The 11,818-nt window shown below is 49.6% G+C and overlaps 1 protein-coding gene across 1 annotated transcript; it reads right to left on the bottom strand.

Moving 5' to 3' along the window:
* Nucleotides 1-6,397: 6,397 nt before the first annotated feature.
* On the bottom strand, nt 6,398-6,808 carry LOC124669418 (histone H3.2). Its single transcript, XM_047206037.1, has one exon. The coding sequence runs from the start codon at nt 6,806-6,808 to the stop codon at nt 6,398-6,400; it is 411 nt and encodes a 136-aa protein (XP_047061993.1).
* Between the last annotated feature and the right edge of the window lie 5,010 nt (nt 6,809-11,818).

Below are 11,818 nucleotides of genomic sequence, written 5' to 3'. Positions count from 1 at the left end.
CGAAAACAGCGTTAGTCCGTGCTAGTTGCATCCAAAATACACAAATTAGAGGCAAAACAATAGCAAAAGTGTTCGGGAAAGTAGATACGTTTTGGACGTATCAACGGGCGAGCCAATGGCTCTGGTGTTGTTCGGCGAGCAGTGTGTTGTGGCGGTGGAGCGGGTGTCGTCTCGGCGGTGTCCTGTTCCTGGTGTTGGAGGCGGAGAGGTTATGCCGAGGGAAAACCCTTGCCCATTCCTGGGCCGCATCGGCGAAGCATGTGGACGTCGTTTCCTTCTTGAAGGTGTCGATGTGGTGCTCTTGGTCCTCCTTCGTGTTGTGGTGACCATTGTTCGCGTTTCCGGTTGTAGCCTTGGTGGTAGTCCGTGTGGGTGTGTGGGTGTATTTTGTAAGCTGGATTCAGCACCTTGTATCTAATCGCCGTTGAGGATGATATTAATTTAACGTCGGGCCGTTGGTCTTTGATTAAAAAAGAAACCGTAATGACGGGGCAACATCGTGGAATCACACAGAAATTTTGTGTGCTATTCCTCCCAGATACCCCATTTATTTGCCATGGAAGAGAACAGTTTTGCTATGAACTATCTCGGACAGGGAGGGGTAAATGGCATTCAGAAGGCGGCAAATCATGGAAGAACAAAATCAGTCATTCGCAAGGGTTGCATCTCCTTGCCCTAAGAGCATCTTTAACGGAGCCCCTATTTCTCGGAACCGAATAAAGTAAGTTCAATCTCCCGAAAAATAATTTGGTAGCGGATTTAGCGAACAGGCAGAACAGAAACAGAAAGCGTGAACCGAACTCGCTGAAATCAAACGTCGCGGGAAATCGAAATTCACGATTGCACACGATTCCATCGGATCAAGCTAAATTCGTTCATAATTTACAATACTAGAGCAAAATACATGCATATTCGACCTACATTACGAACTGGGGACCTAATTAAACTAGATTTTTAGTCCCCGGAGTGACTATACTGTCACCGGGGCGCTAATGTCGCCGGCGGAGGGTTTTTGCTCGCCGGGTCTTCCTAGGCGACGATGACCACCGCCACCTCGATGACCGCCGCCTCGGAGGTGCTCCCGCAGGCAAGAGGCGGCCCGGCGGCGACGGCAGCGACGGGCTGCACGCGCCGGCAGCGGGGGGCGCCTCCGCTTCTCCTTCCGGCGCCTCCTCCGTGCGCGCTTGCAGGTACGCCATCATCTCCGGCCACTTCCGGCCGGCCCGCTTCCACGCGCCGTTGGAGCACCTACGCCTGGCGCGCTCCGGCGACACCCGTACACCCGGCGGACGCCGAGTTGACCTTACGGCGCCGGATCGGCCACCTCCCCTACCCACGCGTCTTGCACACGCCATTCCGGACGGAGGGGAGCTGGCCAAAGCGACGGAGCGGCGTCGGAGAGTCCGGAATTGCTCGTCGGAACGGAGGCAAGCGGCGGCGGCGGGAGAGGAGCGACGGAGGGGAGTAGGGTTTACGAACCGAACTCCCCTCCGTGAACCCTTTTAATAGGGGCCGTGCGGGGAGTTTCTTGGGCCCCTGAACTTCGTATTCGGGCCGGCCCACGTATTCGGTTCGGTTCCGGCGGGGATTTACGGGCTATGTTAGAGATGCTCTAAGAGAGGAGTAAAATCAGTTCCATGCCAAAGTTTGGACCGCTAGATTTATTTACGAGTTTAGTTGTATTCTCACCGGATTATACACTATCTAAGCAAGCCTAAATGGGAGATTGCGGAGATGACAGTAAACAATCTGACAAACGAGACAAGACACGCCTGGACAGTACTCCGTATTTCTTTGTATTCTCAATAGTTCCTGCAGAGATTGCACTGAATTCTCAGTATTTTTATTTCTTCTCTTCCATAGAATTGCATTACATGCTCCTGTGAACATAGGCCACAAACTCCCCTGAATTGACACTCTGCTAGTCTGCCGGAGACAGTGGAAACAGGGAAATGTGGCGTAAAATAAAGCAAACCACTTTGTTGCACCGTCCACAGGAAAAAGGAAAATACAAGGTTGTCAAAGAAATGCATAATGATATACACACCTGGAGGCTGGTATGGACGAACGGTACTAGCTTACTGACTTGAATAATATATAGATGCTTGTTTCACATGTACGGCTTCATTATTCGATGGATTACGAAGTAGGAGGATGTTGGAAGTGAGCTCCTTGTAATCGCCTCAAGTAGCCGTGGCATCGGGGGCACTTCAAGGTCAAGCAGACCCTCTAGAGTACGAACAACTTCGCCCATTGTGGGTCGATCAGACTCGTCATCCTGAATGCACCAACAAGCAACCTTGCATAGTCGTTCAGCCTCCTCTAGATTTACATCACCAGATAATTTTTCATCCACCAAGCTCGCCACATCTCCCTCAAGAAGCATTTGCGCAGCATGCACGGGGAAGAAAACAGCGCAATCACCACCTGCACTGTATTGTTCAATTGAGTTCTGTCTTCCCGATATGATTTCCATTAACACCATCCCGTAGGCTGTAACGTCGACTTTTGCTCGTGATAGCAACCCCGCTTATCCATTCCGGTGCAAGGTATCCTGCAGTTCCTCTAGTTGTAGTCGAACCCGACTAAAATCCCTCCCCATTAACTTGGCCATACCGAAGTCAGCAATTTTAGCAACAAATGATGCATCCAGAAGTATATTTTGCGGCTTGATGTCACAGTGTATGATCAAGTCTTGGCACCTCTCATGCAGGTAGGCCAGTCCTCTAGCCACTCCCAGAGCTATTTTATACCTAGTACTCCAGCCTAAAACTGTGTTGTTGTTGTTGTGAAACAGATGCATGTCAAGAGAGCGATTTGGCATGTGCTCATATGCAAGCAACCTCCGTTCACCCTCGCAACAAAAACCAATCAGTCTAACTAAATTGATATGCTGTATAACTCCGATTGAAGCAACCTCAGCCCTGAACTGTTTTTCTCCTTGACAAGCCCCATCAAGCCTTTTCACTGCTATTGTAGCTGAGTCAGTTAGATATCCCTTGAACACGGAACCAAAGCCACCCGCACCTAGCTTCTCTAAGAAGTTTTTCGTTGCCCGCTGCAAATCAGTGTACCTAAATGCAATAATTCCACCACCATCTTGGAGATTTTTCAGTGTGCCACCAGACTGCCCCCTATCATTTCTCAAAATAGTCAGTAGGAAAACTAGCAATATAAGTGCCAGCAAACTCAATGCAGTGACAATGATAATTGTGGTAACCCTGATTGTCACTCTTTTGTCTGATTTTCGAGTTTGCATCTCTTTTGCAGCAAGGCGAAGATAAAGCACTGCGCCATTTGTATTCATATTGTCAATATGCTGTTGTTTTACATTGATGAGTTCTTCATGCCAAATAGAGCATATATTGTCGATGCAAGAATATGCAGTGCAAGAGCAATATCTCAGGCAAACATCTGCACATTCTCTAGCACTAGTAGCAGCACCTATCTTGCGAGCATTCTGAGGCAGCTCCACATTAGACATGGAGTAGAAATCATCAGTCATTCCTGCAGTACTCCTGTTACTTTTACAGTTTAAAGGAGTATTTCTCACACATCCACCGCTTCTGTCACTTAGCTCCCAATCCTCTTGCGATCTTATGGAGAAACCCTTCATACAGCTACAATATTGACCTGGGTTGTCACTGCACACAGTGAATGGTCCACACAGAGCATAGACATCACACTGACCTTTAGGGTTGGAGTAGGAACCTAGCCAAGCCTGTGAGACCTCATCCCATATTAATGTCTTCATTTGACCAGATACGTCAAGTCGGTGATGCATGATCATCGTGTCATTCAGCAAGGTGAATGTGAAGTACTCTTCATGCTTGTTGTTTACAAATTTGAAGTCTATCAAGTTGTGGCTTACCATCTCTGGTATCGAGTTAAAATACTGACCATTCCATTCCCCGCTAGACCAGTACACTATGGATGAGTTCAAAGGTGTAAGTATCAACCCTTTAGGACCTAACTCATAACAGTAACGGCCACGAGCTGGGTCAATCAAGTTCTTTCTGGAAACAAGACGGCGGGTCAAACCAGTGACCTTGTCCCAGCCAATCTTTGCGCCGGGGAGGAAAGTATCTGTTGGGTGATCAAAACTCTGCCATAAAATGTCAGATGAGCTTGAGGTATTTTGTAGGACAAGGTTTCCATTGTTCGTGAGCACGGCAATAGTGGTGTTGGTTCTGATACTAACTTGGCTAGACCATATCGTGGAATTGTTAGGCTTGTCTAAGACAACAAGATTGCCATTCCGAGAGACTGTGAACCGAACTAGGGCGGGTTCTTTGATTGGATCATCACGGTTTGCGACCCAAACTGGAGTTATCGTGGGCACTTTATTGAACCAAATACCAAAGTACCAGTTCAAAGTGTTGTGGGACTTACTGCCTGTTTGGAAGAAGCCAAGCGCGAACTTCCCATCCAAGGAGAAAAGATTGTCACCGTAAACAAGTTCTTGGGCAGGTGAAATGGAGTTGGTGGCAGCAGAGGACACGGGAATTTGTAGGGTGAACGTCTGACCAAGAACTAGTAGGAGAAGAAGAAACATGTTGAAGTCGAAGAGATGGGAGAACAGTCTCCCACTGATATGAAGCATAGAAATGGCCTGTGCTACCTTAATATCAGGAAACGATGCAAACATAGTACAGCACAGGACAAGATTCAGTCATGGTGGAGACCGGGGAGTCCGACAGGTCCCCTTGCCTTTGGGGCACGGCTTAAATGGTAACCACAAAGCTGTTGAGTGAAACATCCTAACAACGACATAAGACCTTCAGTGATCACAATTCACAACAGCCATAAATTTGTCAGGTTCAATCAGCATCAAGGAAACAGAGACACCTGAATAACAGAACAACAGCTAACTGCCAACTAACAAATGATTTTTCAGCTGTCAATGCTTTTTCTTAGACTAGAGACTGAAACCAGTCTTTGGAACACTTGCGAGTCTGCAATAACTACTCTGGTTTCGCAGTCACCGTCTAGTTACATTTGGCCTCCGCGAGGGGTAACAAATCAAGATCGTTGTACTACCACTTTGCAGTCAGCTTCGCAGAATTACAGCACCCATAAAGCTACAGATATGTGACGAAAAACTAGCTGACGCTAAAATGCGGACATCACCTGGCTGGCAGCATGTATCCTCACCCAACTTGTGGTCTTCAGTGAAAGGGAATTACTCCTGTCCTGCCATCTTCTGAAAACAAAATCGCATTGATCACAACCAGTCTTAACTGAACAATTGAAAGAAGCACGGATCATCTAACCAAATCTCACATTCAATCCTCAGGGGAAAACATAAACCTGAAACTAGCAAACTACAGTTGGTGGGCTAGGGTTTATTCTTCTGAACCCAAGGCATTCACAGCAATTCCGATCTACAACTTCTCTACCAGATAATCATGAACATTTACCCTGTCAAAACATTTCTTAATTGCTCACCGAGTGAAACGGTGAGACCTGCGCTGTGCCGCAACGGACGAGCTCGGTCCGCCGCCGGCTCGCCGCGCCGAGCAGTGGCGAAACGGAGCCATCCTTGCGAGTGGCGGAGCCACGAAGACAAGGGCCAAGCAGCTGCAAATCCGGCCGAAGTGATTGGTGTTTGGGGGTCGGTTCTACTACAAAGGGCCTGGGCCTGCTAAGGAGATATGAGGCCGTCACGGCAAGGCAGAGGCCCAAAACGAGGCAAAGAACTGTATATTCTACAGCATTGGCAGGCGGTCGGCAACATACCCAGATTCATTCCTATCAAGAAATCAAAATCTCCAGATTAAGAGCAAGTTTAATAGTAGAGCCAACGGTTGGCTATAATACAAGTGCCATGTCATCTATAGTCATTGTAGAGCCAACATGTACAATAGTGAGCTATAAAATTGTACTACTTTATCTATGTATGGTCCACCATTCACTCTCACATAGTGCTTTCAGGAGCGCGTCTTGTAGCTAGCTCTTGCATAAGAGCCCACTCCTCTTCTCTCTCCTCCTCTCTCTCTTCCAACTAAGCAACAATATATTATTTTAATCCTTATAGCCAGCTGATTAGGACTTATTGTACTTGCTCTAATCATGACAATCAGATTTTAACGTTTCAAGCATTCGCCGGCTGCATTGAACTAAAACTAACCCGGTCGATTGAATAAACCATGTTGTCTGCACATCGCACCTCAGTTTCAGATCTCGCTTGCATACAGAAAAATAGAGAAAATCATGGAAGAAATAACATTCAGACAGCAGGCATTGAAACACGGGTAACATTTCATTGAAACTGAGCCCAGGAGGCGAGCTATCACTACAGAGAGCAAAGTAACATGCCGCTAGGTTCTACTATTCCCTACACACAGTGAGACCACCAGCACACCGAACACCGTCAGAACAGATCTCTCTTGATCAATCAGGCCCTCTCGCCCCTGATGCGTCGCGCGAGCTGGATGTCCTTGGGCATGATGGTGACGCGCTTGGCGTGGATGGCGCAGAGGTTGGTGTCCTCGAAGAGGCCGACAAGGTAGGCCTCTGCGGCCTCCTGCAGCGCGGACACGGCGGAGGACTGGAAGCGGAGGTCGGTCTTGAAGTCCTGCGCGATCTCCCTGACGAGGCGCTGGAAGGGCAGCTTCCGGATGAGCAGCTCCGTGCTCTTCTGGTACTTGCGGATCTCGCGCAGCGCGACGGTGCCCGGGCGGAACCTGTGCGGCTTCTTCACGCCGCCGGTCGCCGGCGCCGACTTGCGCGCCGCCTTGGTCGCCAGCTGCTTCCGCGGCGCCTTGCCGCCCGTGGACTTGCGCGCCGTCTGCTTCGTGCGGGCCATCGGAGGTGGCGGGAGGAGGGAGATGGGATTTGGAGGATTGGAGGTTGGAATGGCGCGCTGTGGACTTGCGTTGTGTGGATTGGATTTGGATTTCGGGGAGGGGCAGTATTTGTAGCGGCTGGGAAGGCGGGATCTCGAAAATTTTCGGGCGGGTTGGTGTTCTGCGCTGGGTGATTCTGCGGACAGGCGGGTGACGCCTCTGCTACTTGCGATCCGCGAGAACGGGGAGAGTTCGATGCTATTGGCTGCAATGATGTTCGGAGGATCGACGGACCCACCACTGGATCATTCTTCTCTGCTGTTTTCCAGCCCGCATGACTCAGGAGGTCCACCGACCACCGTACAACCCAATGGTGTGTTGCGGGCTATGGGCTATGGCGATTGTTGGGTGCATGGCTCATTCTGCAGAAACTGAAGCTTTAGAAGAAGAAGAAAAGAAAAAAAAATGGTTAGTTGTGTCTCGATAGAGATAGACCACTTCTAGAAGTAGATCAATGAATGGTGAGTGCCAATTCAGTCATATGTATGGATGCATTGTCATGATATATACTGCAAAAGGGTCTGATTGGTTCTTGATCATATTGTGTAAAGCCACAGTTTAACAAGTGTGGCTGAAAAACTGAAAACTACAAAGTGTGGTAAAAACGGTAAAGATTTCGCTCTATGACAAGTAAACTATATAGATGATGAAGTGTGGCAATTCAAAAATAAACCATATAGATGATGAAGTGTGGCAATTCTAAAAAGAAGATAAACACTCCGTAGGTTTCAATAAATAAGGTGCTTATATTTTTTAAAAAAGTCTTAATAAACTTTGACCAAACTTTTAGAAAAAAACTATCAAAGTGTTGCGGTCAGAAACCCATCGGCGAGCAGCGACGGGTAACACAGTAGAGCCGGGAGGCTCCCAGGACTGCGGCTGGCCCTGGTCCCTCGAGCGACGGCCCGCAAAGACTCGGCACGCACGTCCGATGCTGGTGCAAGAGTGTGCCACCTGACCTATACCTGGTCAGGAAGGTGGTGAATTTGCCTCGCTTAGTTTCCTGCATGGCATACACGTAAACATTAAATACGAGCCTCGATCGGCTCTCAGGTTGTCCTGTGAATCGGCTCAAGGAGCCGATCCACCCATGATTCGTACGAGGTGTACGATCACATGGTGGTCCTGCTTGATCAATATAAAGCTAAAACGACCTACTACGATTTAGGGTTTTCACCACATAATCGGAACATCCTACGCGTGATTGAGCCCGGCGGCCACGCACGGTGATCGTAAACCGACCCTAGACAAGGCCTAAAAACCAACATGAAGTTGATCCCGGAACATCCTGTCTAGGGCTAGCAAACTACACCCTACGCGCCACTGGATCCTTCAACCCGTTTGTAAGGCCTAACTATGCAGATATTAAACTAATCCTTGAAGAGCAAGGAGCAATCATAACGGATCGGATCTACTAAATAATGATCAAGCGAGGTGCCGCCCTTACACCTAAGATAGGTGTAAGGGCGGCTAGACGTCTAGGGGTTGCACGGACGAAAGCATATGATACTATGAAACAATGCTAACCCTAACACATCTATGATAACTACGTTGCTCGCCATCAACAAGGCTTCGGCACGAGCAACGCATGAACAACGAATAAACGTGTGCTTGCCTAGATCGCAAGATGCGATCTAGGCAACATGATGCTTACCGGAAGAAACCCTCGAGACAAGGGAGTTGGCGATGCGCCTAGATTGGTTTGTGGTGAACGTGATTGTTGTTTATTTCAGAAACCCTAGATACATATTTATAGTCCGTACACTTTCTAACGTGGGAATAATCCCAACCGTGCACGAGCCAAATTCTATCTAACCGACACGTATCCTACTATATTTACAGATACACGGGCAAACTAGCCCAAACTTTGTATACAAGGCCGATTCATGTATTTCTTCCATGTATATTCTTCAAGCCCATCTTAATCGCGGCCCGCCTCTGATCCGGTCAAATTCTGGTGATAACACATGCCCCCCTGGTTTTGGAAATGACAATTCCAAAATCACTCTGCTTTCTCTTCGTCGGGTCATGTCGTGGCAGAGCAGAACCGTCGCAGTATCCATCATCATGATGCCTTGCCTCCTCAACTTCTCCGCGTGACTCGGCAAATTTTTTTTTCTTTGGGCACCACTTCCTCGGAAACTGCTGTGGCATTGAATCTCCACTATATCCCTTTATTTTAACCGCATCCTGCAGTTCACTTCTTCATCCCCTTCGCATTAGCACTCCAAAAGCCCTCCTCTGCCACCATGTCTTCTTCCTCCTCTACCTCGTCGGGTCTTTCCACCCAGTCCTCCCCTCCCGCGAGCCGACGCCGGAGTGGGACCCGGAGGAGGCCCACGAGGCCCACATTCGCCGCGCCATAGAAGACGGGGACGAGTCCAGTCACGACTTCTCCGTCTGGTCTGAGGACGACAAGTCCTCGACCGACGGGGAAAGCGACCTCCGCTTCCTTGCCGACGGGGAAACGGAGGAGGAGAGCGATGACGATCGCTTCTCCTGGGATGACTTCACCTCCTTCGAGGAGGAGGAGGAGGAGGAGGAGGAGGACACCTCCTCCGATGAACCGCCGGCCAAGCGCTTCTGCCCCTGGCCGGGGAACCTCAGCGACTTCGACGGCGACGGCGACGGCCGACGAGGAAGACGAGGACAACGAGGGCCCTGCCGGCGGCCGCGGCAGCAGCGACGACGAGCCCGCCGGGAGTAGCGCCGACAGCGGCGACGGCGACGACGAGGGCAACGACGGTTAGGACCCTTAGCATAGGATCAGTAGTAGTAGATGGGGCAATGTATCCCCTGGTACTTTCTTTTGAGAGCAATCAGCTCTTTATGTAAGGAATCCCATTATCAATGAAGAATTTCCTTCAATTTGATTTTGCCGATTTCCTTTATGCTAATTTAGCCGATTTCCCCTCATACTGACTTTGCTCAATAAGCCGATGGCAACGCATCGGTCCCTCACAATCTCTCCTTCATCTCTTCGACTGATGACTTTGAGATCTGGTGGATAATGTGGAAGACCCATGCCTTCAAGAGAGACCTAGGACCGTTGCTGAAACGACTTGACGCTGAAGCTGATACTTCTGCAGAACAGGTGCCACTTGCTCGCAAATCTCCTCGCGATAGTTTCCAGTGATGCTTTATAACCCTGCTCTGTTTCTTTGCAACAACCAGATGGCCCAGAGCCTGTCAATGATGATGGATCCCCCTTTAAATTTCTCCCACCAGCTCCAGTGATCCTCTTCTGCAAGAACTCACCACCTTTGAAGAAGGTTATGATGCAGGGCCAGCCGATGACACCCCAATCGGCTTCTAAAAACAGAGTATCTAGCGAGGTCAGCTGCCCCCGAGCCTCGATCAAGGCGAGAACAGTGGTGAGGACACACGGTTCGGACAAATGGACCCGAGCTCGAGCAAATCTGAGAAAACCACCACGCAGAGCCAGCCAGACTTGCCTCCATCGGCCTCCAAGAAAAGGTCAGCCACTCTGGTCCTAGCCATTCCTACAAGTGTAGCTGAGAAGGTGGCCAGCTTGGCCAAGCCGACAGTAGATACACCAGAGCCGATCACCTTTTCTTCCATTGAAAGCCGATATTGCAGACGAAACACCAACGGCTTAATGAGCAAAAGGCTGCCTTGTACGCCAAAGCGACACCTCCGACGATGCTGGCTGAGCCGGCGACCTTGCGCAAAGGGTTGGAGGTCCTCGAAGAGACGGTTTGGGCAACAAAATCAGCTTATTGAAGCTGAGGAAGCTCTCATTGTTCCTCGAAGCTGAACTGGAGACCGACTCGGTCGAAATCCGCGTCTTGAACATGCAGCTGGTAGATCCTGTGTAATTTGTACTAGAGTCGATGTCTGTGCATCGGCTTTGTTTCTTAGTTCTAAAGTCGATGTCTGTGCATCGGCTGTACATCGTGAGAATTTTTTTTGCGGCCGATTTTTCTATTGGCCCCCAATATTTCCCTTGCACATGTATCGCACATGTTCATCGATTAGGTGCCCCCGAGCCGAATCTGCCGAGTAGCTGCGGATATCAGCTCCGTGGTTATCCAAGGCACCGTATTTGAACGTCGGCTCCGTTAGGACCAATGTTGACTTCTTCCAGCTCATCGGCCGACGTAAACCCGTTGCCCGTTAGATCGACGTTGAACACGGGCGGATCGTATGGTGAGGATAATTTTGGCCGATTGCTGGAATCGGCCTCCATGTTGATTGAATCGCTCAATGAAGGTTTTGCAATGTTCGTCCATAGATCTTTGGGGCCGACCACAAGGATCGGCCTCGCCACGTTCGTCCATAGATTTGTTCTTGCTATACGGTCAGGCCGGTGGATAAGACCAGCCTAACACCGTCCTTCGTCACGTCGATGCGCTCGCGATCGTCCAAATTGATGCACGAGAGTGGCTCTTGGCACTGTCGTCTCCCAAACGTTCATGCCGGCCGTTGAAATCTCGGCTGAGTCATCCGCGTGGACGACCTCTACTTCATCTCCATCCCATTGTATTAAGCATCGGTGCATCGTGGATGGAATGCAACGGTTGGCGTGGATCCAATCTCTCCCTAGCGAGGACAGCATAGGTGCTCTTGCTATCGACAATAAAGAACGTCGTAGGGATGGTTTTCCTTCCTACGGTCAGATCCACGTTCAGAACACCTTGTGCGTCCTTGGTCGTTGAAATCGCTCAGTGTAACGTTGGTCTTGATCAGGTCCGAGCTAGAGCGTCCCAGCCGACGAAGCATGGAGTATGGCATAATGTTGACTGCCGCTCCGGTGTCCACCAGCATCTTGTTGACAGGCTGCCCATTGATATAACCTCGCAAGTACAGGGCCTTCGGTGTACGTAGCTTCTTTCTCGTGGCTTCTCAAAGATAACTGGCCGTGGGCCGCAGTCAAGTTGTGCCACAGGTGCTTCGTCTAATCCTGGAGCACTAAACTCCGTCGGAAGGATGAACACCATGTTTGTGCC

This window comes from Lolium rigidum, chromosome 7, assembly GCF_022539505.1.
Source record: "Lolium rigidum isolate FL_2022 chromosome 7, APGP_CSIRO_Lrig_0.1, whole genome shotgun sequence".
Taxonomy (NCBI): Eukaryota; Viridiplantae; Streptophyta; class Magnoliopsida; order Poales; family Poaceae; genus Lolium; species Lolium rigidum.
Note: the sequence above shows the minus strand (reverse complement) of the source record. Positions and strands in the feature narration are given on the sequence as shown.

Coding starts and splice junctions, on each gene's coding strand:
- LOC124669418 (XM_047206037.1), bottom strand. CDS start 6,808: ATGGCCCGCACGAAGCAGACGGCGCGCAAGTCCACGGGCGGCAAGGCG.